Below are 26,260 nucleotides of genomic sequence, written 5' to 3'. Positions count from 1 at the left end.
CAATTCACAGAGATGACCAACTCTGATAGATGTGAGTGGACCAGGTGAGCATGGATTTCTACTTACAATTACGTGTGGGAAACAATTTGCACAGGTGTTTCAATGTAGTTCTTGAATGGTGGCACCCCCTGGGAGGCAGCCTGTGTTACTGAAGAGCTGTTGCTGCCAGGCCTCAGCATGTGCTTGGCTGAGAGCCTGGACTTAAAAATACACTATATTACCAAAAAGTATTGTGACGCCTGCCTTTACACGCACATGAACTTTAATGGCATCCCAGTCTTAGTCCGTAGGGTTCAATATTGCGTTGGCCCACCCTTTGCAGCTATAACAGCTTAAACTCTTCTGGGAAGGCTTTCCACAAGGTTTAGGAGTGTGTCTATGGAAATGTTTGACCATTCTTCCAGAAGCACATTTGTGAGGTCAGGCACTGATGTTGGATAAGAAGGCCTGGCTCACAGTCTCCGCTCTAATTCATCACAAAGGTGTTCTATTATGTTGAGGTCAGGACTCTGTTCAAGTTCCTCCACCTCAAACTCACTGATCCATGTCTTTATGGACATTGCTTTGTGCACTGATCCAAATCCTTTGGGGGAGGGGGGAATGTTGGTGTGGGGTTGTTTTTCAGGGGTTGGACTTGGCCCCTTAGTTCCAGTGAAGGGAACTCCTAAGGCGTCAGCATACCAAGACATTTTGGACAATTTCATGCTCCCAACTTTGTGGGGGCAGTTTGGGTATGGCCCCTTCCTGTTCCAACATGACTGTGCACCTGTGCAAGAATGGTCAAACATTCCCATAGACACACTCCTAAACCTTATGGATAGCCTTCCCAGAAGAGTTGAAGCTGTTATAGCTGCAAAGGGCGGGCCAACTCAATATTGAACCCTACGGACTAAGACTGGGATGCCATTAAAGTTCATGTGTGTGTAAAGGCAGGCGTCCCAATACTTTTGGTAATATAGTGTATGTCTGTGGGGACCATCTCCTTACAATTTGGTACAATTGGTATTTGTTGAAAGTCACTACCTTAGGAAGCTGGGTTGGAGAAGGACCCCTTTCACTGAAGAGTGTTGCAGGGATGCTGGTTGGAAGCTGCCTCTGGACACTGTGAGTAGGATCTTGCCTAGAGTGCCAAGTACGACTGTGCTTTAGGTGAGGGTAAAATACTAGAGGTTGCTAAAAGAACTGTGACTGCTCTTACAGAGTCTCAGACTAGCTGGCTGTCCCCTTTACCTCTAGCAATACTTGAAGTGGTTGTAAAGTCACAAGGTTTTTTACCTTCATACATTCTATGCATGAAGGTAAAAAAACTTTCTGTGTGCAACAGCCCCCTCATTACTTACCTGAGCCCCCTCTCGATCCAGTGAGGTCCACGAGAGCCTCGCCTCTCTGGGGACTCGCTCTACTGATTAGCTTTTGGCTGTCAATTACAGCCAGTGAGCCAATCAGGAGACAGAGTGGGAGGGGCCGAGCCACAGCTCCGTGTGTGCATTTACACACAAAGCAGCAGCTCGGGAGTGTACCTGCTTGGGTGCCCCCAGAAAGAGCTGCTTGCTGTGGGGGAGTGAGTGCTACGGACACATGAAACATGCAGTCAAACGTACTTATTTTCATAGTAAATATAAGAGGGTAAAGTGTGCTTCTTCATTTATGATAAAATGACATATACAGTATGACTACAATTAATACCACAGATCACAGAACTGTCACTATCAAGCTATGGAGAAATGTAAACTCTCATTTACCTTCATGGGCGTCCGCAGCACTTTTTTCAGTGGGGGGGGGGCATCATTTTAAGGTCACCCATGCTCCGCCCCTTTTTGACAATGTCATGAATGGGAGGGGCTTAGTCATTATTACATAAAGCGCAGGCATGCAAAGGTTTGAGAAATCTGATGCAAAAGCTTAATAGAAGGATCAAGCTGCCATTGATTGATTAGCAATTTTTATTCAGTTTTGTATGTTTACAGAGGTTCCCACTACTGACTTTTCTTTCTGAAAATACCAGCACCATGGCTCTGTTGCTCCAATATTTATATTCATTAAGAGTGTCGGCTGGTGGGTGGTTCTTTTGGGGGGCGGCAAACAAACAGCACCCCTACCCGCGGGTGGTCCGTAACTTGCCCGCTCATGTGGCAGGGCTGTGGTGTCCTCTCCTGGAGTGTGGGCAGCGGCTGCGGCAGCTCCGGTGTCCGCTCCTTCAGCTGCCAGCTTCCTCCGCCGTGTCTTCTCTTCCGCCAAAGTGCTAGGCATCCAATAGGATCACCTGACGCTTTGGCCAATCAGGAAACAGGTCTCACAGACCTGCCTCCTGATTGGCGGGGAGGAACTTTAGTGTGATAATGACGAAAATTAATTTGCTATGGTCACGCAACTGGGTGGCCTTGGAGCGCAATGCTCTGGGCTCATAGGCCACCCATTTTTGAAGCCTATTAAAGCCTCTGGCTCTAATCAGGTGCTTAAAAAAATACACCCACCCCGCATTGGAATCCATGGTCCGGCGCCACTGATATGTAGATTAGGGGGCCGGACGCATAGATAGGGGAGACAGAGCCCGTGCGCCCTTTATGGACGGGCTGCCACTGTTCATTAACCCAGAGGAGGTATACAGATAAGAATTTTTAACTTTCCTTAAATTTTTCTGATGTGATACAGGCTCTGGCTTAGAAAGCATTCAGACCCTCGGGTCAGCATTACAGCCAGGTAAAGAGCATTTCTAGAAGATTAGCAATGATATCTCTCGCATATCTATCATGAAATAATTAATTTAACACCTTGATCGCAATTATACAAGTGGTGCTGTTAGATGAGCTCCAGAACATGGACACAGGCTGCCTCACCTCAGGCAGGTGCAGGTGGACAGCTCACACTCAGCTCTTCAGGTGTGCTCCCTCCCGTCCCTCAGGCTCTGAGCCGCGCTACCTGGAGAAATTGGAGGAGGTGGGTGGAGCCAAAATTGACCAGGTGTGAAGGAGGAAGACGTTCCTCCTCCGTTTTGAATGCTGGTGCCTCACCTCGGCCTCATGTCATGATGTTACTGGTTGCTAGATGCCAGGCGAGTCTATCAACCAGTGCAGTGGGCAGCTTGCGGCTTCTGGGCGTGGTGCACCCTGGGCACCCACCCAGGATCGGCCCTGAGTGTCCGTGTGCGGACTCCTTGTTTTTAGGGGGGCCCCACCCATGCAGACGCCCATGTATACCTTCCATTTAATTTTATATTAATGCCACTGAGCTCCCACAGCAATTCTGCCAATGTGTACATCTAGAAGCTTTCACAATTCAAATTCATATTACTGAAATTGTAGCAGTGGTTTCAAAGCAGAAGACCGTTGGTTCTCCTGGATCCAGCTGTAGAAAGAACACATTTATATGATGATGATATGGAATGGATAAAAAGCAATGGCTCATTTTTCCCCCCTAAAGCTCTCAGGATTGGGATGGTGGTATAGGTTGATGTCGAAAGCTCAATGTCACTTCATGGTCTGAGAGAGGTTTATCAGGTTCTCTAGTGTGACACGCTTTCTCATGGCTTTGTTGACCGTTTTCGTATAGGTGTGTTCTGTTTCGCTGTCACTGTTGAAAAGTAAAATTATAGTAATAAATCATAGTAATATTATATAACCTAGACAGCCATAAAATCGCTTAACAAAATTGAGCTACTTACCATCCGGAGGGGTGGAAATCACCACTGTGCTTTTTCGATTGGACTTTTTAGATTTCGGCTTGCGACTTGAATCCTTGGATTCTCCCCAGTTTCCCAATTTTGCTAAAGAAATTGAAATACATTATTTACTCATTACAATCAGCGGGGAAGCTCCGCTTGTCTGCAACCCCCCCCCTCCCCCACTGCCACATTTGAGGGGGAGCGGGTAGCTGATTTTGACATCTCCCACCTCTGGCTGAGTTTGGCCCCCCTTCTTCCCCCCCAGCCGCGCCATTGAAAAAGGGATGTGCGCTTTGCGTATGTGCAGTAGGGAACCGGATGTGAAGCCGCAAGGCTTCACTGCCGGTTTCCTTTAGCCAAGATGGCGGCGGCAGGACACTGCTGGATTCCAGGACAGGTAAGTGCCCTGATATTAAATGTCAGGAGCTACAGTATTTGTAGTTGCTGACTTATAATTTTTTCTGAAGGAGCCTGGAGCTCCACTTTAAGGCTAGAGCTATACAGACGATCTAAAGTATTTTAATCATCCTACTAAAATTTGGCGCATTGCTCCAGGGGCATACTATCAACAGAATGGTGCTCCTTTGTGCGAATGAAATTATGGATATACTTAGAGTCTCACGATCCCATTTTCATATCTGTGCTTTTAGTTTTGTTTTTTGATGTATTTTAAGTATGGAAGATGAACTTGCTCTAAGCTGAATCAAAAGTGCAGCACAATCAGGGTTTTTGTCATACAGATCTCACTAAAGTACCCAAAATTACTTTATACAGTGTGAATTGGCTTTTATCATAAAACAGAACTACCCTGCATCTTAGCATCACAAACAGAAAACGCTATTTAATTACATTTTGAGTTTCAAAGTAAACTCCCTCATCCATCCATGTCCCCATTGTTTATTTTGCTGAAAAAACCCTCCTAACATTTCTAGCCATGGTCATCTTGAGTAAGGGCAGACGATTCATGTACCTCCTGGAAACCATCTGCCCTTAGCCCAGGCATACAGGCAGGAGGGTGTGCTTAGCTAAGAAAACCTGTCCTCCTCCTCTCCTATGAAAAATCAAAAGTGCGAATTTTAAGGCTAATATGCAAGTTATTGTCATAAAAAGTGTTTGGGGACCCGGGTCCTGCCCCAGGGGACATGTATCAATGCAAATTTTTTTTTTTTAAAGACATGAATATTGAGGGGAACCCCGAACCAAAATTAAAAAAAAAAATTGCGTAGGGGTCCCCCGAAAATCCATACCAGGCCCTTCAGGTCTGATATGGAAATTAAGAGGAACCCTGTGCCAAATTTTTTTTTAAAAATGGCGTAGGGGTCCCCCCCAAAATCCATTCCAGACATGGAAAAGTCCAAGTGCAATGAAAGAACTTGTATTTAAATAATGCAAAAGACAGTTCACAATAAACCCGGCGGGAACCCAACCAGGGATACTCACAGGTCCAACAGCGTGTAAAGAGCAGGTTTCAGCCAAACTAACAGCGCCTGTTAGGAGGGGTAGAATGCAGCCTGGCTGTCTTGTGCCCAAGCGATAGGATGCCAAGCCTGGGACCCAAGGCCTAAGCCTGACAGCCACTTACTGACCCAAGATGGCTGCTAGAGTCACATGGGACAGCAGTATCCAATTGAATTGCTTCCTCAGTGACCCAGGAAACCATACAGAAACCATGTTCCTCTTGTTTGTTTTAAAGTCTTTTTTATGTAATTTAGGAAAAAGAAAACATAACAAGACAAGACAATCAAAAACACAGGTAGTATTCCATAAAATATGCACAAGAAAAAAAAATCCAAATCCCCCTCAATATACATATAATTATCAGCGTACTGTATATCGCAAAACCAGTCCCTTCTCTTCAGAACGTATATCGCAAAAAAATGACCCATTTCTTCAAAACATGGATACCTTTTCTGATCTTTCTCCTCACTACGTTCAATAGACCACCCAGCTTCTCATAACCCCCCCCCCCCCAAAAAAAAAGTGCGCAAACAATTTATGACATTAAAGAGGGGGGTATAAGTAGGGCCCATGTATGGCTTCCTCCATTATTCTACCTATCAGTCCCCATTCATCCCCCTAGATCTCCAACCAGTGACCTCAATGAGAATAAGAACACCCCAATAAATTAACAGTAAAAAACCTATAAATTACCCAAAAAATTGGTAAAAATGTTATTGTTGATTCAGGGTTAGGCCCAGGAGTAACTGCCTATAGCTATAGCCACCACCCTGGTTCCACCCTAACTTATAGTTCTCCCTTATCAATCCCCCCAGTCCCTCCCTCCGATATATTCAAACCCAATTACACTCCACTATCTCAGTGAAAAAAAAAAAAGAATAAATATGTGTAAACGATGCATGATAGTTAAGAGTGGAGTACCTGGAGGGCCCATATATGGCTACCTCCCTGGTTCTACCTATCAGTCCCCATTCACCCCCTAGATCTCCAACCAGTGACCTCACTAAAAATACAACACCCCAATAAATTAACATGCTAACCATGTTCCTCTTGACTTCCTCTCCAAATGTGATGCCGCTGCGGAGAGCCCACCTACAGTAGAGAAAGTGGACTGCACCTGCCTACAGACTCGTATAGCACCTTGCATCTAACTCAAACGCGATGCACTACATGCCAATGTGAGCTGAAGATAGCTGCCTAAAACCCAGGGTTAAGACTAAGTCCTGTATTGTACGATTAAAGTAGTGCATGCCTACACCCTGCAAAGCAAAGTGCTTCTCAAAGCATCCGGAGTGATTGCAAGCTGCATCCAAACGTGCAGTGAGACACATGGCCGTTCCAGACATCTCGTCCTTCTGAAGGTCAGCAGACACAGCACCGAGCCCCAGGCCTGAGGTAGATGATCGCAGTGCTCAAACAAGAGTCAGATGTTTTCTTCTCCTTGGCATCTTGGCATCTGATGCCAATTATGCTGACAGTGATTGAGACAAAAAAACATTCCTCAAGTCCTTACAGACCTAAACCAAACTAGAATTGTTCATCAGTGGGGTTGAAATGATTTACTGGATTGCTTTATATATTGGACCTATTTGCTTGAAACATTCTCACTACAGTCTTATCTAAACAAAGGGCTGGTTTACTGTCCTTCAGAATTGATGGGGGCCGGACTGTGGCTAGTGCCCCATCATTGGTTTCAGTGGAAGGAATAGTGCCCTATTAATATCGTTGGGAGGATTAGAAGCCCATCCTTGGTGTCAGGGGGAGAAATAGCACCCCATCCTTGGTGTCAGTGGGAGGAATAGTGCCCCATCCTTGGTGTCAGTTGTGGATGGAATAGTACTCCAAGGGCCGGATAGAGGCAAGCAAAGGGCCACATCTGGCCCCAGGGCCGCAGTTTGGAAACCACTGTTCTAGACCTAAGATAATAACATAAGAACTTTATGTTCACTAAGTAAAAGGAACAAACACTGGCCAGATCCCAAGCCATTAACCCCATACAAAATAATTCTCAGAGAGACACACTTTCTACTTTCTCATCTGTACCTAAATTACCTAAGCTGTCTGATATTTAAAAAACTCCCCATCTTTTAAATTTAAAAGTGGAAGCTACATGCAAATCCCCTGTTTACATACAAGGCCCACTTGTCTGACCCATATGGTTGATTTGTCTTTATTAAAGGACTAAGCAATGGGCAATGATACACCTTTACTACCCTATACGCCTTCAGCTTCCAACAGACGCTGCCTATATATATATATACCACAGTGGTAGTCCACAGGTATGAATGCAATGTGTCAGTCTTTGGTATGGGGTTTATCCAGTCCCTACTTTTGATGCTTACAGCCTCCCCCACCTAATAAATTCAGCGCTTCAAATTGGGAGAGACCTTACTTTATACAGCAGAATTGTATAAGTCGAGCAGCTCGATCTTTTGGCCAGCTATTCGCAACGCCAACTGTGTTATCGTATTTGTATAAAAAAACAGCTTTTAAATTCAGCAGTGGGATGCTGGAGCACTCATTGCCTAATCTCTATTATCCAGCAACAGGGAAGTATACAATGTGCATCCTTCAGGAAATGCTAAAAAATATTACTTATATTGATAAATAGGATTGTACCGTATATGCATTATTACAGGGTCATGTGTTTGTCTTCATGAGTATTTCATAATTTTAAGTGTTTTGTGGGTGTTGTTGAAAAGCTTTTTTATTTTTATAGTAATAAAACATATATATATATTTTGTATAGTTGTATAATGACTTTATGAAATACACTATATATATGCCAGTTTGAGGCGTGCCCTCTTGTTCTAAATTCTGAGCCATGACGTACTCATAGGTTGGTAGTGACACACCTAAAGAGGGATTATTTAAATTTGTGATTATACAATATATTTACAAGTTTACGTTTTTTTTTTTGTTTTTTTTTTTATTGCGATTGTAAGCGGTTGTCTCAGGCTATAAATATTATTGAAGTTTGTAGTAGTTATACTATTGCAGCTATTATACAGTCATTTGGATATTTGGTTGATTGCAAAAGCTGGGATAGCTAAAATACAATCTGAAAAAGTTAATGATAGTAAAAAAAACAAAACAAAAACAAAAGATTGTGAGATTAAAGCGTATTTCTTTAAGAGTAAAAAAGGTTTATGCTGTAAATATACACCAATCAGCCATAACATTATGACCACCCACCTAATATTGAGTATGGCCCCCTATTTTCTAAAACAGCCCTGACCCATTGAGGCATGGGCACCAAAGTAACATCCACATGAATGGCAGGAACCAAGGTTTCCCAGCAGAACGTTGCCCAAAGCATCACACTGCCTCTGCCAACTTGCCTTCTTATACCGCATTCTGGTGCCATCTCTTCCCCGGGTAAGTGACGCACATGCACCTGGCCATCCACATGATGTAAAAGAAAACGTGATTCATCAGAGCAGGCCACCTTCTTCCATTGCTCCGTAGTCCAGTTCTGATGTTCATGTGACCATTGTAGAAGCTTTTGGCTGTGGACATGGGTCACCATGGGCTTCACAGCCCCATACACAACAAACTGCAATGCCCATTTTTTTGTTTCTGCTTTCACCACGTCAACTTCATAGACAGCATGTTCACTTGCTGCCTAATATATCCCACCAATTTACAGATGCCATTGAAACAAGATATTCCCTTTACCTGTCGGTGGTCATAATGTTATGGCTGATCGGTGTAGGTCCAAAACCTGGTGGAATAAGATATCTTTAGAAAAATATACTAAACACGATCTTTGTCCACAAGGTTTAGGAGTCCAGAAGTTTTCCAATATTATGCTTCCATAGATTTCAAATTGAGATGGGAACAGAATTTTGATGTAAAGACAACAGAAACCTTGCTACTTCAAGAATCGTGACTTTCAGTCTTTGGTCTTGGGTATATTCAGCAAAATTCCAGTAAAATTAAATTTTGTTAATTTATATAGGCATGTACAGATAAAGAGACATAAAAAAAAAAGAAACCTTGAACTTGTCAGGGCTGGGCTCAGCCCTTCCTTCTCTGAGCTGGCCGCTCAGCTGTTGGCTAATTGCCAACAGCTCCTATCTCTCCACAGTGACTAACCTGTTGATGATATCCTGCTCGTCGGCCCTGCCTACTTAAGCCGTCCAGCCCAGATGATCTCTGCCTTCGCCTTGGTCACATCTCTAGAGACGCTCTCCTGTGTTCCTGTTGAAAACTTGCTTGGCTGACATTGCTTCTGGCTCCAGATCCTGCTGTTCTAATACGCTGTTCTCTGGCTCCCTGACGTTTTGGCTTATCTGACTATCTGTTCCGGTTCCTGAACTCTGGCTATGTTTTGACTATGTTTCTGTGTTTACCTTTCTTTAATATTATTAAACAAGTGTGATTTAACTGTACTTCTGTCTCAGTCCGATTCATGGTTTCTGACAGAACTTGATTCATAAGCATCAAGGGTTTAAATAAAAGCAAGAAACATTTTTTTATATTTGTAGTAAGAACAGGATCTTATTATGTGAATATTATGAAACTGAATTAAAAAAAATACAAGAGTTTAAACGTAAAATTCAAAGTAGTATTAACACACGTTGACACAGTGAATTATTTGAACAAATTAATCAATCAACTTATTGAATTATAGAGAATTTGAATAGAAAACTACTAAAAAAAAAAAAAAAAAAAATAGGAATTTTGATGAAAAAGGGCCAAACATGGATTAAAATTTGTCAGATTCAGCAGGAGCCAGTTGAATTTTGATCCATGTACAGGGACTGTCGTGGAACAAACTTCAATCTATTTATCAACTTCTGTACAACTGCCCTGTTGGGAAAAAATCAGTGCTATCAGTGCTGCAGGCTATAGTCTGCAGATCTGATTAGTGTATTCTGATGACAGGGAAGTCTCCCCACTGTCAGAATACAAAGACACATTGAGTGTGTGGATGGGGAAATCGCGTACGTTTTTTTTTGTTCAACTCACTGGCTGAACAAAAAAAAAAACTGACTTATCTATGGCCAGCTCTACTTGTAAATTCCTTATCTTAGGGTCCAATACAGGACAGTGTTCACAGATCTGGCATACCTTCAAATGTTTGGACACTGGCAAAAAACTTGCTAGGGATGCCCATAGAGCACACCCATATAACCTTGTCCACTCCATGAGACTCCAGTTTAAGTAAAAAATTCATACTATCCTAATTATACAGTACAGGACATTTATTCAAAGATCAAGAGATGTTTTCTTTATACATAAAGATTGTACAAAAAAAAAAAAAAGACCAGGGGACGTACCCAAGCACTGAAGGGTGGAAAGAAAATTGCAAACTTAAAGTGATTGTAAGGGTTTGTTTGTTTTTTTTTTTTTAAATAACAAACATATCATACTTACTTCCACTGTGCAGCTCGTTTTGCACAGGGTGACCCCAAACCTCGTCTTCTGGGGTCCCCCGGAGGCTCTCGCAGCTCCTCCCCACATCAGATAACCCCCTAGGAGAAGCGCTCTCCCAGGGGGTTACCTTGTGGGCACACTCCTTAGTCCATTATTCGGCGTCCATAGACGCCGAATGTATGACTCGGCCCCGCCACCCGCATCATTGGATTTGATTGACAGCAGCGAGAGCCAGTGGCTGCACTGCTATCAATCTATCCAATCAAGAGCCGAGAACCCCAGGCAGAGGGACAGCGCGTCCCTGTCGGGTCAAGTTCCAGGGCTCAGGTAAGTAAAACAGGGGGGGGGCTGAGGGGTAGGTCACTGCCAGGTGTTTTTTCACCTTAATGCATAGGATGCATTAAGGTGAAAAAACATGAGGGTTTACAACCCTTTTAACTGCTAACAGACCCACAAGAAAAAGTCAAGGGTTAAAAAAACTTATCAAAAACACATAGATAATAGCCTAAAGCACCTTGTGGCTAAGCCCCGGTTCACACAGGAGCGGCACGACTTGCAGGTCGCCTCACCGAGGCGACCTGCACACGACTGCCACAGCGACTTGCAAAATGACTTCTGTATAGAAGTCTATGCAAGTCGCCCAAGTCGCCATCAAAGTAGTACAGGAACCTTTTTCTAAGTCGGAGCGACTTGCGTCGCTCCTATTAGAACGGTTCCATTGTACAGAACGGGGGGCGACTTGTCAGACGGCTAGGTCGCCTGACAAGTCGCCTCTGTGTGAACCGGCACTAAAGCTTGCATCCTCCTGAACGTCCAGCTGCTAGGGGACCAGGTGGCGGCCTTGTAAATCTAGGAAGCAGAAGCTTGATGCTAAAAAGCCCAACCAACATCAACAGAGACACCAACAGCACTGGTAGAAAAGCATCTGATAGGTAAAGTAAGAACTTTGCCCTTGTACAGAAAAGAGCTGCCAAGTCAGAAACATGCATAACAAATATAATGGCCACCAGTAAGGCAAATGGGATCATCCAACTAAAAAATCTCTTATTGGTTCAAAGTGAGGTCTCTAAAGTACAGATTAAAATCCCCAGGTAATAAACGAGGTCTTCTTGGGGGACTTGCATGAGCCATTACCTGAAGAAAAGTCTTGATTAAGGATTGCAAGGCAAGCAGTTTCTGAAATAGAATAGATACAGCAGAACCCTGTCCCTTAAGGGTAATCAGGGCAATGCACTGGTCAAGACCAGACTGAAGGAAGGCCAAAATACGAGTACAGAGTGTCAGTGTTCCCTAGGAGTTTGCTTCCTGACCTTGTACCAGGCAAAGTAAGCCTTCCAACTGAGATAGTAATTCTTACAGTAGTTGGATTTGCCCTATACTTTAGGTATCTGGGTTTCAGCAGCCATGTCATTAAAGTGGTTGTAAACACCATGTCTAACAAATATCATACATTCACATCTGCTTACAGTTTGTAGAATGAACATGACAAGTGCATTATGTGTTCTTCAGTTTTTGCCTTTGCTGGTTTCAGCGTGCCGAATATCTCTCGATCCATTGGCATGTACATGGCCCAGAGCTTGGGAGGCAGGGTCGTGATGTCACTGGACTCCCCTTCCAGCTGTGAACGCCTTGGACCTTCTCCCTAGCACAGCCCAGCAGTGCGAATGACAGCTAGAATCCTTATTAAGCCTGTTACCCACTGAGAGAGGTGGCGACACCTTTTTCTATCAGGTGTCAGATTTTTTTACTGTTGAAATGCGGGGAGCATTGCAGATGACAGGATGGTCTTTTCCTGGCCAAACTGAGGACAGTAGATGTCTGCTCCCTTGCTGACTTAGTTACAATGTTCAGTTTAATTTAGATTTTTGGGTTTTACAACCACTTTAAAGCCACATAGAGCGCTCTGTTTGGAAGAGGCCAAGGCTCAGCTGTGAAAAGTCTGAGTATGTCTGTTTACCACATTCTCCTAGGTGCACAGAGAATCACCAGATTCCTTGTGCAGCAGTCAAAGTTGAAACTTCATCAGAGGGAAGGCATAAACCAGTTTGAACTGGGTCCAAGGAATCACCAGAGCATCTACTGTGAAGGCTAGAGGATCCCTGGAACTTGTTCAGCTTTTTGAAGAACTTAAATGCCAAGTTGTCCACATCTGGTTTTTCCCACCTTTGACAGAGATTTCAGAAAATCTCTGGATGCAGTGATCACTCCCCCAGGTCTAGGCATTGACCACTTAAGGAAGTCCGCCTGCCAATTGTCCACTCCAGGGATATGAACGGCTTAGAGAGCTGGAATGTACATTTTTACCGAAGACAGTAGCAGACAAGTTTCTTTTAAAGCAGCATGAGTCCAGGTACACCCTTGATGGTTTATGTATGACACTGATGTGTCATGATGTCTGACTGTACCCTGACTGGATGACCATGCAGAAGGAGGTCCAGTGTTGTAGCGATAACCTGTTAGCTCTCGGTTCCAAAATGTTGATGGGAAGTTTTGACTCCTGTGGAGACCAGGTCCCTTGGACAGCTAGGGAGCTGTAAACTTCACTCAGGGCAGGTGAGGAAAGGCTTTCCCAATTCCAGGGCGGGATTAGAGATCCACCAATTTAGGGAGAACTTTGTCTAGCTGGGCAGAAGCATTGGGCAATTCAATGACTAGATTTGCTTGTTGTACTTTGTGAGTATGTTGGATTGAAGAGGTCTGGAGTAAAACTGGGCAAAGAGAACTGTTTCGAAGGAGGTTACCATCAAGCCCACTGAGGGGTACCGCTTTGACTTGAGCATCCTCATTTGGGATATTATAGAAGCAACGTTCTCCCAGGGAAGGAAAATCCTGGTTTGCCTGTGTCCAAAGTTAGACCCAGGTACTTCAGATGGTGTGAGGGCTGGAGAGCAGAGTTTGGAAAATTGATCATGTGCGTGCACTTGAGTGTAAATCAACTGGCACTGGTGCCAATTGCTCTAATTATAGCACAGCTGAGTTGCTGAGTGGTTGTTCACTTCTGTGACCTGATCTGCATTCAGATATCCTATATTTGACCCAGCTTTCTGCCTGACTCCGCTGTATCCAGATCTCCTGCTACTGACCCTGGCTTGTATCCTGACTTCACCTTCTGTCTACGGTCTTGGTACCTCTGCTATCTGTCTGATAACGACCTTGGCCTGGTTTCTGACCTTGCTCGGTCTTCTAAATTGGTACCTCTGCTGCCTGGCTGTTGCTGACTTTTGTTCATTCTGACTAATGCTCTGCTTCCTGCACCTGCAGTTACCAGCTACCTGCACTTGCGCAGATATGGTCTGAGCATTTCCAGCATCTAAACTTTTGATCATTCCCTGTGCTGCTCTTGGTCCTGTTACCAGTTGTTTTTTCTTTTTTTAAATAACATACATGTCATACTTACGTGCTTCGTGCAATGATTTTGCAAAGAGCAGCCCTGATCCTCCTCTTTTTGGGTCCCCTAGCAGCGCTTCACCCCCTGCCAAGTGCCCACCACAGCAAGCTATGTGCTATGAGGGCACTCATGCGGGCTTGCTCCCAAGCCGCGCTCTCTCCATTGTCGTAAAATTTACCTTGTAAAGAGCTTGTTTGGTTCTGATTAATAGGAGTAGACTAGAGATAATTGAAATACAATGTGGTAATGAAGATATGATTTTACATTTTTAGATACGCTTTAATTAAAAAAATAGAGTTTGAACAAGTACATTTCACATCCCTTTGTCCTTCAGGAGCACTACACTTGATTTCTCTTCACAAGCAACAGCAACTCACTTAGTACTTTAGGTATATGCATCCAATTGCAATTTCATGTGCAGACCAAAGATAGCTGTGCTCATAGCTGTCTCTGCACACAGTCCTAGATGCATTCTGTACTGTGCATAAACATGTGTATCACAGCAAGGCATCTACGTATCTCACCCATGCACATGTTTTCCATAATGAAAATAAACCCAAAGAGGAGTGAGTACAAATATATAAACCTTTAACACCTGATTGTGGCATTAGTCACCAGGATCCCACATTTCCTCTTCATCTGCCATGTTGAAACACTCCCATCAAGCTGCTCTCTGCTGGTTCTAGGTTGAAGAGTTTACGGCTTTACCGCTGCCAAGTACATACTGTAAGCCTGTTGTTAAAAATGTAGCTGTCTAATGATGTTACACTGGGTAAAATGTAATATCTACTGTGAGTGCATGTTAATGACACGCACAGAAATTTGGGAAATTGGTGGCTACAATATAAAATACAGCAGCTAGTGTCATTCATATACATTCTTCTTCCTTGTAGTAACTGTAGGAGGAATGGAGGCTGTTGCCATAATGTGCTATGCTCCACACACACATATGCAACAGACTCTTTGTTGAGGGGGGGGTTGCAACTGTGCATAGAGACAAATTAGCTTCCAGGTTTTCTTTTCAAAGCTTATTTGAACAAGCTGAGCTTAGAAGGTGATTGGCTACCATGCACAGCTGCACCAGATTTTGAGTGTTCCAGTTTTAGTAAATCTCCCCCATAGTCTCGTGTTGTTAAGGTCAGTGGCGGCTGGTGTTTCAAATTTTTGAGGGGGCGCAAACAAACTGAAAGATTCTGAAAAATACTGAAACAAAAAAAAATGCAGCCACTGTGCCCATCAATTGCAGCCAACTGTGCCCAGCAAATGCAGCCAACTGTGCCCAGCAATTGCAGCCAACTGTGCCCATCATATGCAGCCAACTGTGCCCATCATATGCAACCAACTGTGCCCTTCATATGCAGCCAACTGTGCCCAGCATACGCAGCCAACTGTGCCCAGCAATTGCAGTCACTGCAACGGGTGACGGCGGCGAGCTGTGTGACGGGTAGCGCAGGTCAGGCGACGGCTCCTGTTTCCTCCCTGTGTCTCTTGCCTTCTGCTAGGCGGCCAATGGGATCGCCTGTGCCTTCAGCCAATCAGGTGACGGGTATTAGACCCGCACCTCCTGATTGGCAGAGAGGCCGTTCAGTGTTAGAAAAGCAAATATTTATTTGCTTGTCTAACACACCTGGGTGGACTGCGAGTGCAAAGCTCTGCACTCCAAGTCCACCTCTTTTGAAGCCTATTAGAACCTATGGCTTTAATCAGGTGCTTTAAAAAAAACACCCCCCGCTGCTGTAATTCAGGCACCTGGCGTCCAAATAGGTGGTGGACTTGCTATGCATGAATCTATCCACTCTACATAGAGAGGGGTGGCGTGACAGAGGGGGCGGTGCCCGTGCGCCCTAAATGGAGGGGTCGCCCCTGGTTAAGTTAGAGTAGAAAAGAAGGAAGCTGAATTACTGCTAATGAAAATGAAAGCAGCTTTTTTTATGGGTACATGACCCCATGTCACAGCCATATGAAAAAAAAATTCTACCAAACAGAAAGCAATGACTTTTAAGGGATCCACCTTGTTTTCTCTCTTTCATTAGAGACAGAGACACCAGATATTCTATTACTATTATCTCGTGTTGACAGAGACCATCTTATTAATGAAGCTAACTTGCTTTGGTTAGTCTGCTCACGAATAGCAGAAGAACACCCCCAAAAGGAGTTGGGTCTTAAAGTGGAGTTCCAGCTGGACCCATGTTTATTAAAAGTAGCTGCTGACTTTTAATAAACACACACTCACATGTCCCACGGTCCAGCAATGCGGCCGTCCAAAGCCTCTGTTCTCTCCCCCACCTGTCCGTGGCGCCGGCATTGCAAGTGTGGGCACCCGGCTGTGACAGCTTGCGGCTTCACACTAGGGTGCGAGTCTTGCTGCGCCTCCTAAATGGTCAGGCAATCTTCTGGGACCTGTGACGTGTTATGGGAAGCATGACGTGTTTGCAATCACGTGATTGCAAACAAGAAGCTCTATTTGCTTCCTTTAGAAAGTCCTCAGAGCACTGAGCTTTGCGCCCTGAACACTCCCTCTATAGCATTGTTCACTACTGTGGTGTATGATTGGGGGGTCCTATGCCTTCACTTCCGGTTTCTCTGACTCATCCCGGGCGGTCTGAAGGTGAATGACATGTGACGCTGTGAGAGCTGTGAACAGTGCTGTGTCTTGGCCTAGGCCGACCCCCGCGAGAAAAAAAAGCTCCCCCCCCGAGTCCCGCGGCCACTTCCCACACAAATACAGCCCCCGGAAGTGGCCGGGTTGCTGTGCGGCACTTGCTAATATTATGGGCAGGGATTGGCAAGGTGTCCACGAGCGTTGCTTGCTGTGTCCGCGGCCGCCGCTGACTTTTCTTTAATTTGGTGATGATGATGACTCACTGTTCTGCTCTCAGTCTCTCCTCCTAGGCTGTATGGGTCTGTGTAGATCCGTCTGGCTGGGGCGCTGCGCTTCCCCCTTCTGATTCCTGCTGTGGAGTGATCTCTGAGGCAGGGGCTGGGATTCTGTGCAGTGCCATCAGCGCGGGTCTCGCGGCGGGGGAGGAAGGAACTGAACAGCTTAAGCTGCCCAAGGAGCTGACTGTCTGAGCCTGAGGTTGATCTGACTGACTCTAAGTGGAGTGGAGCAGCCAGAGAGTAAGTTATGCCCAGTGTGCACTGTGGACTCTTGTCTTGTTCTTCTGACTGAGGGAGCACTGGAGCAGGGACAGTCACAGGGAGGGACTGGTCTGGGACTGGGGGTCAGTGCAGCGGCCGCCCCAGCGCGGGAGAAAAAGCGCAGAAGGAAACAAAGAAAGAAGGTGCTGCTGGGCTGGGTACCTACCTAGGTGTCTTAGCATGTGCGATGATAATAATGATTGCATCTGCAATCATCAGTACAGGCCAGGGTCCTGCTAGCTGCTGAATCACTAGTGCAGAAGCTGCAGGTCTGTTTGATGAAGTGCCAAGCAAATGCTTCCCTGTAAAGTTTTCAAGGTGAAGTTCCACTTTAAAGAAAGGATGTAAAACTGAACTGCTCTGTCAGCCCAGGTTTGCAGATTGCCCTGAGTTGATAAATCCATGTTGTTTTTACTTGAAAATCCCCACCTTGGAGGTTACATTTAATAGGGCTAATGCCCCGTACACATGATCGGACTTTCCGACAACAAAACCGTGGATTTTTGTTTGAAGGTTGTTGGCTCAAACTTGTCTTGCATACACACGGTCACACAAATGTTGGCCAACAATTACAAACGTAGTGACGTACAAGACGTACGGCGAGCTGATAAAAAGGAAGTTCAATAGTCATGAGCCACCCTTTGGGCTGTTTCTACTAATGTTGAGTTTGGTGAGCATTGATTCCGAGCATGCGTGTTTGTACATTGGACTTTTGTCCGACGGACTTGTGTACACGCAATCGGAAAGTCCGACAACACACATTTGTTGGCGGAAAATTTGAGAACATGCTAGCCAACATTTGTTGGCGGAAAGTCTGACAACAAATGTCCAATGGAGCATACACACGGTCGGACTTTCCGCCAACAAGCTCACATCCAACATTTGCTGTCGGAAAATCCGATCGTGTGTACGCGGCATAAGACTTGTAGACCATCTGTTGATATCTGTGTAGCTGTGCAAAATGTCTCCCAGCTGGAGTCTGGATATTGCCATTAGTAATAGCATAAATAAGATTATACATTTTTTCTATTTTAATAAATTATAGAATGCGTGGCATTCACAATTAAGGCACCTCGCCCCAATTGTCTGCCAATTTTTAAACAGTGTCATCTCATATTTACAGTTATTAATTGAGTCACACTTTTCTGTATTTTAATACATTTGCAGTATGAACAAGTCTTACACGTGAAAACACCCCAAGGTAACAATTTACACAGTTCACGTCTACTAAGGAATTAACGTATGTTAGTATTTGTGACGTATAGATGTCATTCTATTAGAGGTTATGCCAGGATAACTGTCAGTAAAATACTTAATTAGCCTATATCATTAGTAAAAAAATGCCAATATTTCTGCGTAATTTGTGCAATCCTATTAGCCTGATTGTCATACGAAGTGATCAAACACGTTTAACAATTAAGGTGACAACCATCCTGGTTCAACAACAAATCTCTTGGATCACTTTTTGCACATTGATAATTGTTTTTAATAATTTTTTTACTATAGCCCTGTTTGAGAAGCCTTCAGTGTTGCCAACTGTCAGTATTTTTACTGGCCGGAGTTGGCTGGGACCATCTGAGTGCCTTCTACAGTGTGATTGGGCGGCTCTGGCGGAGGCGGTGCCTAAGCATGTCGTGTGATGTCATGGTGCAATGGAGCCAAGCAGAGCGGCCAGAGCCTCGTGTGTGGGTCTGCAGTATTGGAGCAAGGCAAGCTGGGACCGGGACCGTCAGTGCTGTTTAGACTGGAGTGGACTGGAGGGAGCGCTTGGCTTGGAGAGAGACTGTCACTGTGACTCAGGAGGGGACGTGTTGTGTCAGTGAGGTCTCATCATCATCTGTGCTGCTGCACACTGCTGTCCGTGTCACTGTGAGAGTCAGTTTTATGTGAGTGTGCGCCCATTCTAATTTCTTGCCCTCCTGAGTCCTGTCCCTGAGCTACCGACTATATCGAAAATAAAATAAGAAATATGTTTTTTGCCTTATTATCTACCTTAAAACATATTGCTAATTGCATATTGTATATGTTTGTAGCCTAAATACTCTCATTTGCACTTAAAAATGTAATTTTGTAACTTTTGGAAATGCCAGTTAAAAACTTGGCTGAGCCAGTAAATTTTGGGGTTTCTGTCAGTAAATTTCAATCTGGTAGGTTGGCAACACTGGAAGCCTTATGTAAAGTTTTTTTCGATTCCACTTCAAAATTGTTATACTTCGTAAAACGCCGTTTGTCCTGTAGATTTTAACCAACCAGAATGCCTCAGATCAAGTAGGTAAGATGTGACCTCTCCACATGGAAGATTTTATTTTCTGCTGTACATTTTCTGTATAATTTATATAGCACCCTCTTAGGTCAGGTGCTGGACGTGAGGCAAATTTCATTTTTGGCTCTGCGTTTGGAGGTGGAGACATGATTGTGTTTTGCCTACTCTGAGTTCTGCAGCTGCAGGCGTGCTGGTTTTCCCCCGTCTTTCCAGAACCTTCTGGGAACATAGTGAGCAGGAGAGGGCAAAGTCTGAGCTGGTCTTGGATACAGCCACAGCCAATCCCTGGTCAAGAAGAATGGCCAGCAGGGGTCTGAAAGGTGTATATAAGACTGAGAGCAGAAAGTAGAAGGGTCCTTTCCCAGCAGGAGAGTGACCCAGCATGGAAATGCTGTCAAACTTTCCAAGGCTTAGGAGGAGACTTAAGAAGTCCTGGATGATTCTCGTTCACCAAGAAGCCAGAGGATTAACCCTAAAAGTTGCAGGAACACCCAAGGCAACGCCCAGAGGGGATCTTCCTGGGGAAACTTCATGCCAGTGTCAAACTGAAGCTGAGAGGAAGCCTTCAGATTTCCTGGATCACAGTGAGAAGTAGGGTTGCCACCTTTTCTTCAAGCCAAACCCGAACACTTTAGGGAGGGGTTTTGCCTCCTTAAAGTGTAACTAAAGGCAAAACTTTAATTTTGGATAGAGTGAGGGGGAGGTAAAAAGAATATCAGTTTGGTTTTTTTTTTGCTATCTGTGATCCATAGGGGATTTCCCTTTACTTCCTGTCCCACAGCCAAAACAGGAAGGGAGAAGAAGTCCCTCCAATGGGAGGGAATCCCGGCGTGTCACCAGAATTACTGTCCCCACTGGAAAATGTCCTCTTTATTCCTTTTCTAGTGTCGTCAACCCAAAATTTGGGATTTTCTTTTACTTTCGATGGCAAACAGGACAAATAGAGAGATGAGTATCCCTCAAGGGGGCACAGGCTAACAATAAAAAAAAACTGTCAGGTGTTCATATCCCTCTCCATTTTATCCAAAACTAAACTTAAGAAAAGGGAAAAAAAAGTTTTTCCCTTTAGTTACACTTTCATTATGAATGTAATACATTCTATCTTGGTAAAACAAAAATACCTTTTTGGAAAATAATATATGATCATGTTTACACTATTGTCAAAGGCCATCTTCAGACCTCAGTGGGGGGACATTGTGTGCAGTTCCTCAGTTATCAAACAGATGATCTAACTCCCCCCCAGGCAGTCCCAAAAAAAAAAAAAAAAAAAAGACTAATACATTTTTTAAACATGGCCCTTTAAAAAAAAAGTCCTTAAGTGCACTGTGTTCGGGCACCGGACACAGTGCACTATGGGAAGCGCCACGTCTATGCAATCACGAGATTGCAGACACGGTGCTTCATTGGCGGGGTTTGGTACTGCTTTGCAGTGTAATCCATCGCTCCGAGTAGCTTCCACACGGCGCTTTGTTCTGTGAAGCAAAGTCACTTCTGGCGGGCTACAAAAAGATGGCCGCTGTGAAGACTAATCTCCTTGTGTTCAGTGGAGAGGGGATGACCCTCCCCTCTCCACTGAACACATGGAGAAAGCCAGGAACTAGCTGGGAAAGACAGACGTGGCTTGAAGGAGGGCTGTGCTGCCAGGGACACAGATGTAAGGAGGGGCTCCGCTGACGGGGATACAGATGGCCTAAATATGGGTGTAGCATGTAACATGTTCAGAAGGTGAACATTTCCTTTAAGCCCCATAATAGATGTAATATTGCATAGTGATGGAAAAAAATCTCAATAACGCATGGCATAAAACAGGCCCTGCTACAGTCTAATCATGACATTTAGTATAAAGGAATGCAGTTTGTATTCTTTCACTGAAATGTTCAAGTCTTACCAAGAAATTTAGAGTTCACAATGTTGTCATCATTCAGTAAGGGTGTAAATATGACATCCAAAGAGTCCTGAAGCCCTGGGCATGGGGAAAAGATGATAAAATTGATGAGCCTGGAGTAGACGGCAAGTGACCCAGACCTGTCCCATGCATTATACTTCACTTACTTGTTACAGCGAGCAGCACACAGGTTTCTCTCTCGCTGAGCACCTCATTGGCGTAGCGCTGCTGATTTTCCAGTAGATTTTTCACTTGTCCACTTTCATCCGCTAACTCCACATCACCTGCAAAATTCCAAGGTCTCTCCTAAATAAAAGTATTACCTCGGGGTTATCAGAGTATTTATTTTAACCTGTATGTCAAACAGACGGTGGTCTTTCAAAGAATACAGAATCGGTTTATTGCACAGCCCTTTGTAGTCACTAACCTGATACCAGCCACTCAAAAAACATAACAGCAAGACATATTTCACCTTCGTTGCTTTTGAAACAAAGGTTAAATTTATCAGACTAACTTCAGCAGAGCACAAGGTACAATCTGCTACAACCAGGACTTTGTTACTTTTTTTTTTTTTTTTTTAAGATCTTTTTATTGAGTTTTGTTTTAGAGAAACAAAAACCCACTTGGGGGCCAAAACTTGCTAGACCACTAGCACCGCCAAACAAAAAAGCACAGTAGAACATTTACAACTCGAGTGTGTGTCTCACCCTCGTACTAAATTGTAGATCAAGCGGAAAAAGCATCCCCAGTAGGCCGGCATGGCCTAGTCCACCCCCCCCACTAGTCCGATATGTCACAAGCATAAAAAAAATTACCCCTTAATGAGAAACATCTGACGTGTGTGCTGTAGAATCATCTTTAAACCATGTATCCCAGACTTTGTTACATTTCTTTGGATGCCCTCTATTATAGTAAATGTCCTTATAAAAGGGCAGGGCTGAGTTGACCAGCTTCATCCAGGCTGAGACCGTTGGAGGGGTGGGCTTTTTCTGTGCTAAGGTTTTTGCCTTTCTGGCATAAAATAGAAGAAGCCCCAGCAACATCCGTCCTGCCACTGTAGGGGCCAACTCCTTGACCAAACCCAGCAGGCAGAAAGGTCTTGCCCAGAGACATTGTGTATAATACAGACCACTGACTCCCAGTATTGGGTGATTACAGGGTACGACCAGAAGATGCGAATGAAAACTCCCCTGGGGTGAGAGCATCTCCAAAAGTCCGTAGGTGTGTTCGGGTCCATCTTATGTACTCTGTATGGCATATAGTAGGCTCTGTGCACAATTTTAAATTGGATAAGCCTGTCTCAGAGGGAGAAAAGTTGTTTGAAAACAACCAGGACTTTATTTCAGCGGGAATGTGGGGGAATGCAGTTTCAACACCTCCAGCACTTATGTATTGGCAAGGGGTGCTGGATGTGCTGGAGGGTCTATTGATGCTGGCTGCTGGGGAGTCGTATGTTGCTGGGAAGAATCTACTGTTGACGGAGGGTGTATCTATTGTTTCTGAGGAGGTATTTAGTTGTGAAGGGGGGGGGGGGGGGTCTATTGTTGCTCTATTTTAGTTCTTTTTTTGCTATCACTAAAAAAATCTAAACAAATTACTTAGCACTACAGAATGATACTTGGTTCTGCTCTAAAAGGGCAGTACTGGGAGGTGGGTAGAGGGTGGAATCAAAGGACGGTGCTCAGAGGTAGTTAGGGGAGGAGATAAAAGGTTACTCAGAAGAGGGGCGTACCTGCACCTATTCTCTGAGAGCAAATGCCCTGGCTAGAAACCAGCCCATGCTGAGGAGACCCAATAGGCTCGGCAGGTTCGGCAAAGGCCATGTGATTGCTTTAAAAAAAAATTACACTACAGGTATGCCGTAACATGACATTACCCAAAAGTCTTTTCTTCTAAAGAGCATTATTTACAGACCATATCCTGAAGATATTATAGAAACCAACAAACAAAAAAAGTCCATCATTGTCTGCGAGACTTATTCCAGGCACAAAGAGCATTTTGTCAGATGGCTGTGGATATAACTCTGGATTGGCATTAGGGTTGCCACCTTTTCTTTAAGTCAAACCCGAACACTTTAGTGGCGCAAAGCAATTTTTTTAATAGTAAAAACTATACATATATTTTGCGATTAAATAACATTTCTAATTATATAAAGTTAATCACAAGAGTCCCCCTTTACATCAGAGTCCACAGAGTTCCCCTTTTACATCTGAATCTGCAGAGTTCCCCCTTTATATCTGAACTCGCAGAGTTCCCTTACACTGTAAGGGGCGACTCTGCAGACTCTGATGTAAGGGAGAACTCTGGGGACTCTGACATAAGGGATGCTCTGGGAACCCTGATTTAAGGGGGAACACTGAGAACTCTGATGTACAGAGAGGACTCTGATGTAAGGGGGAACACTGCAGCCTCTGGTGTAAAGGCGAACTCTGCTGTAAGGGGTGCTCTGAGAACCCTGATTTACCTTAGTGTACTCACTCAGAGGCAGGAGAGAGAAGGGGGGGAGACTTCAGTCATAGACAGGGATGGATGGTGAGCTCACTCACCCCTTAGCAGACAGTACCTCTCATCTAGATGTATCGGAGGCTGCTGGACTTCAAATTTCCCGCCGCCCCCTTTCCTTTTCTGAGGCACAGCATCGGGGATTGGAGTGTGGGCAGACACAGAGGGGTAGGAGCGGGATGAAGAGGAGCAGATCAAGCCCTCTCTCCTCTCCTGTCTGTGAATGGGAGGCGATTGTTAATGCTGGCTTTGGGCAGTGTGAAAGAGAGTGTAACAGACACTCTCAGCTTAGACAACTGCAGCCAGCAACCCTGCTAGGAAGCCATAGTCTGGGCTGAATAATGTGTCCGGGTTTTAGGCAGTCTGAAACCCAGGCACAAAACCTGAACTGTCTGGGTGAATCCCGGACAGGTGGCAACCCTAACTGGCATGGGTCTTGGCAGCTGAGAGGATGGTAACATGAACCCTGTTGTTTGTAGTTACACTCCGCCCCAGTTTTACCTTCATTGTCACAGTGGCAGCTGCTCTTGATACCTTCCAGCAGAAGTTGCACCCTGCAGTTAATATTAAACAGCATTTCTTCACTATCTGTAAAGAGAAATCCATTTTAAAACTTGAAATGACAAAAGTGGCAGAAGTGTTTTATACAACCAACCTTCACCAATGAAATGTGTTTATATCAAAGCATGTTCAGGCAAACAAGGCCAATGGGGAAGGGCTCCTATGTTTGCCGGAGCTGAAAAGCTAATGAACCACCTCATGAACATTGGTCACCCTGTGATAACCGCTGTCTCTCCAGAGGCCCTCTAGAAAGCAAAAGTTTGAAGTCTCTTTGATAACCTACACAGGATCTAGTCTTCCACATCCATACCATAACACCTTATATATGCTCAAGATATGGCCCTCTGAAGTAATTTAGAAATAATTCATGCATCCTGGTAACTTCTGCAGCCTGTAGCACAGGTCTGCTTTAGCAGTGGGTGTCAAAAATCTTAATTACATCTGTGGAGTCCATATTTTTGGAGTTGAGGAAACTTGTTTATGATCAGTGACTAAAGCCAGAGATAGCCAGGCAATCAGCCTGTAGGCAGGTTGAAATGTGTGTAGTTAGTCCAGCAGCTGGCCAAGGCTGGAGAAGGGCATGTTCGGCTCAGTTCCCAGGCTTTTGGTGGGTTCACCTGTTATAAAAAGGAAGGAACTGCAAAGACCAGAAAGGGAGCCAGGTGTCGGAGCGGACTAGGTAGTACTGAGGCGATGAAGACCCACCTGTGAGCGCTACGACAGCCCAGAAGATAATGGGAGTCATGGACAGCATACAAGTCATGGACAGTGCCTACATGGACTCCCACCTCACGGAGTTATGCCTGGGCCACTACATCATGTTTGTAGTCAGAGTCTTCACTTGGAAATGCGATAATCCTAACTACCAAGATCATAGGTGTGCGCACAGGGTGTGCCAAGTGTGCCTGGGCACACCCTAATCACCCTGTGTTGCACAGATTCCTGCTGTTTAAACCCCTGATATTTCAGCAAAGCCCCCTAATGGGGCTTATATATATATTTTTTTAAATAATAAAAAAAATAAAATTCTAAAAAATAATAAAAAAATATAATTCTAAAAAGTAATAAAATAAAAAAAATAAAAAAACGACTGACACCGTCCACTGCTCTACTGACACCGTCAATGTATATACACATGCACGTGTTTGAGCTTAAAGGTGCACACCCTAATGCAATAGGCTGTGCACACCTATGACCGAGACCTGAGGTGTGCCTTTGCCTAGCTGGTCAGTATGCCTAAAAGAGGGCATACCCTGAATGACTATGTATGAAATAAAAATGAAATGATGAAAGTATGGGGGAATGGGTGGGTGGGAACCCAGAAATGAGCTGACAAAGGATCTAATAGAGGATGAGGAGGGATATATAGCCCTCAGACTCCTACAACTTCAGGCTAGCCTGCGGCCAGCCTTCTAACTTGTTAAAATCAGGGAAATTACATTGTTTTTGCTGTATTATCATGCAGCATTACAACAGTAAAATTATGTTAACCATTCTAAGCCTGGTCTGAAGTAATTCATAGGGGTGCATGCTGCTTCTGGCACACAACATGGCGTAGTCAGAAAGTTCCCGCTCACAAGCGATGTCAGGAAGGGGCCTAAATAATTATTGACCAATAAATAATTTAAAGATCTCCTCGTCTGCATACTTGTACCAAAAAAGAAAAAGCCAGTGTGTGGACATGACAGCTCAGGTTTTTCAGTTGGCCTTCATATTTTTAAAGAAGGCCCAGTTAATCTTGGTATATAACCGTATCTATCATCACAGTATGGCCACACAAGTGTTGAAAGATGATACATTTTCCACCTACCTCCATAGAGGACCCTTATAAACATCTCTGCCTTTTTCTTGAAGCTGTGGAGCACTTGAAATCACAGTCTTGCCTCCTGGACAGAAGAGCTGATAACCGAGTTGGTTTATGAAGCAAACACAAGCAATCACCAGGGAGAGAAATGGAACAGCCACCCATTAGCAGTCACTGCGTTAGTACTTATTTACCAAGCATCCTCTGATTGCTGA

General features: G+C 44.4%; 1 protein-coding gene across 1 annotated transcript; it reads right to left on the bottom strand.

Annotated features, from left to right (window-relative positions):
• Window positions 1–1,925: 1,925 nt before the first annotated feature.
• LOC141111321 (uncharacterized protein CXorf65-like) lies at window positions 1,926–26,260 on the bottom strand. Its single transcript, XM_073603508.1, has 6 exons — window positions 26,052–26,260; window positions 24,182–24,268; window positions 21,346–21,462; window positions 21,182–21,256; window positions 3,662–3,763; window positions 1,926–3,570 (listed from the first exon to the last, which is right to left on the bottom strand). The coding sequence occupies exons 1-6, from the start codon at window positions 26,074–26,076 to the stop codon at window positions 3,521–3,523; spliced, it is 456 nt and encodes a 151-aa protein (XP_073459609.1). The 5' UTR covers window positions 26,077–26,260; the 3' UTR covers window positions 1,926–3,520.

Source organism: Aquarana catesbeiana, linkage group LG10 (assembly GCF_042186555.1).
Source record: "Aquarana catesbeiana isolate 2022-GZ linkage group LG10, ASM4218655v1, whole genome shotgun sequence".
NCBI classification, from domain to species: Eukaryota; Metazoa; Chordata; class Amphibia; order Anura; family Ranidae; genus Aquarana; species Aquarana catesbeiana.
Note: the sequence above shows the minus strand (reverse complement) of the source record. Positions and strands in the feature narration are given on the sequence as shown.

Bases quoted from the DNA above. Each gene is read 5' to 3' on its own strand.
- LOC141111321 (XM_073603508.1), bottom strand. From the start codon at position 26,076: ATGTTTATAAGGGTCCTCTATGGAG. The intron at 24,269-26,051 runs GTAGGTGGAAAA...TTCTCTTTACAG, and splicing joins TATAAGGGTCCTCTATGGAG to ATAGTGAAGAAATGCTGTTT. The intron at 3,764-21,181 runs GTAAGACTTGAA...CAATTTCTTTAG, and splicing joins TGTGAACTCTAAATTTCTTG to CAAAATTGGGAAACTGGGGA.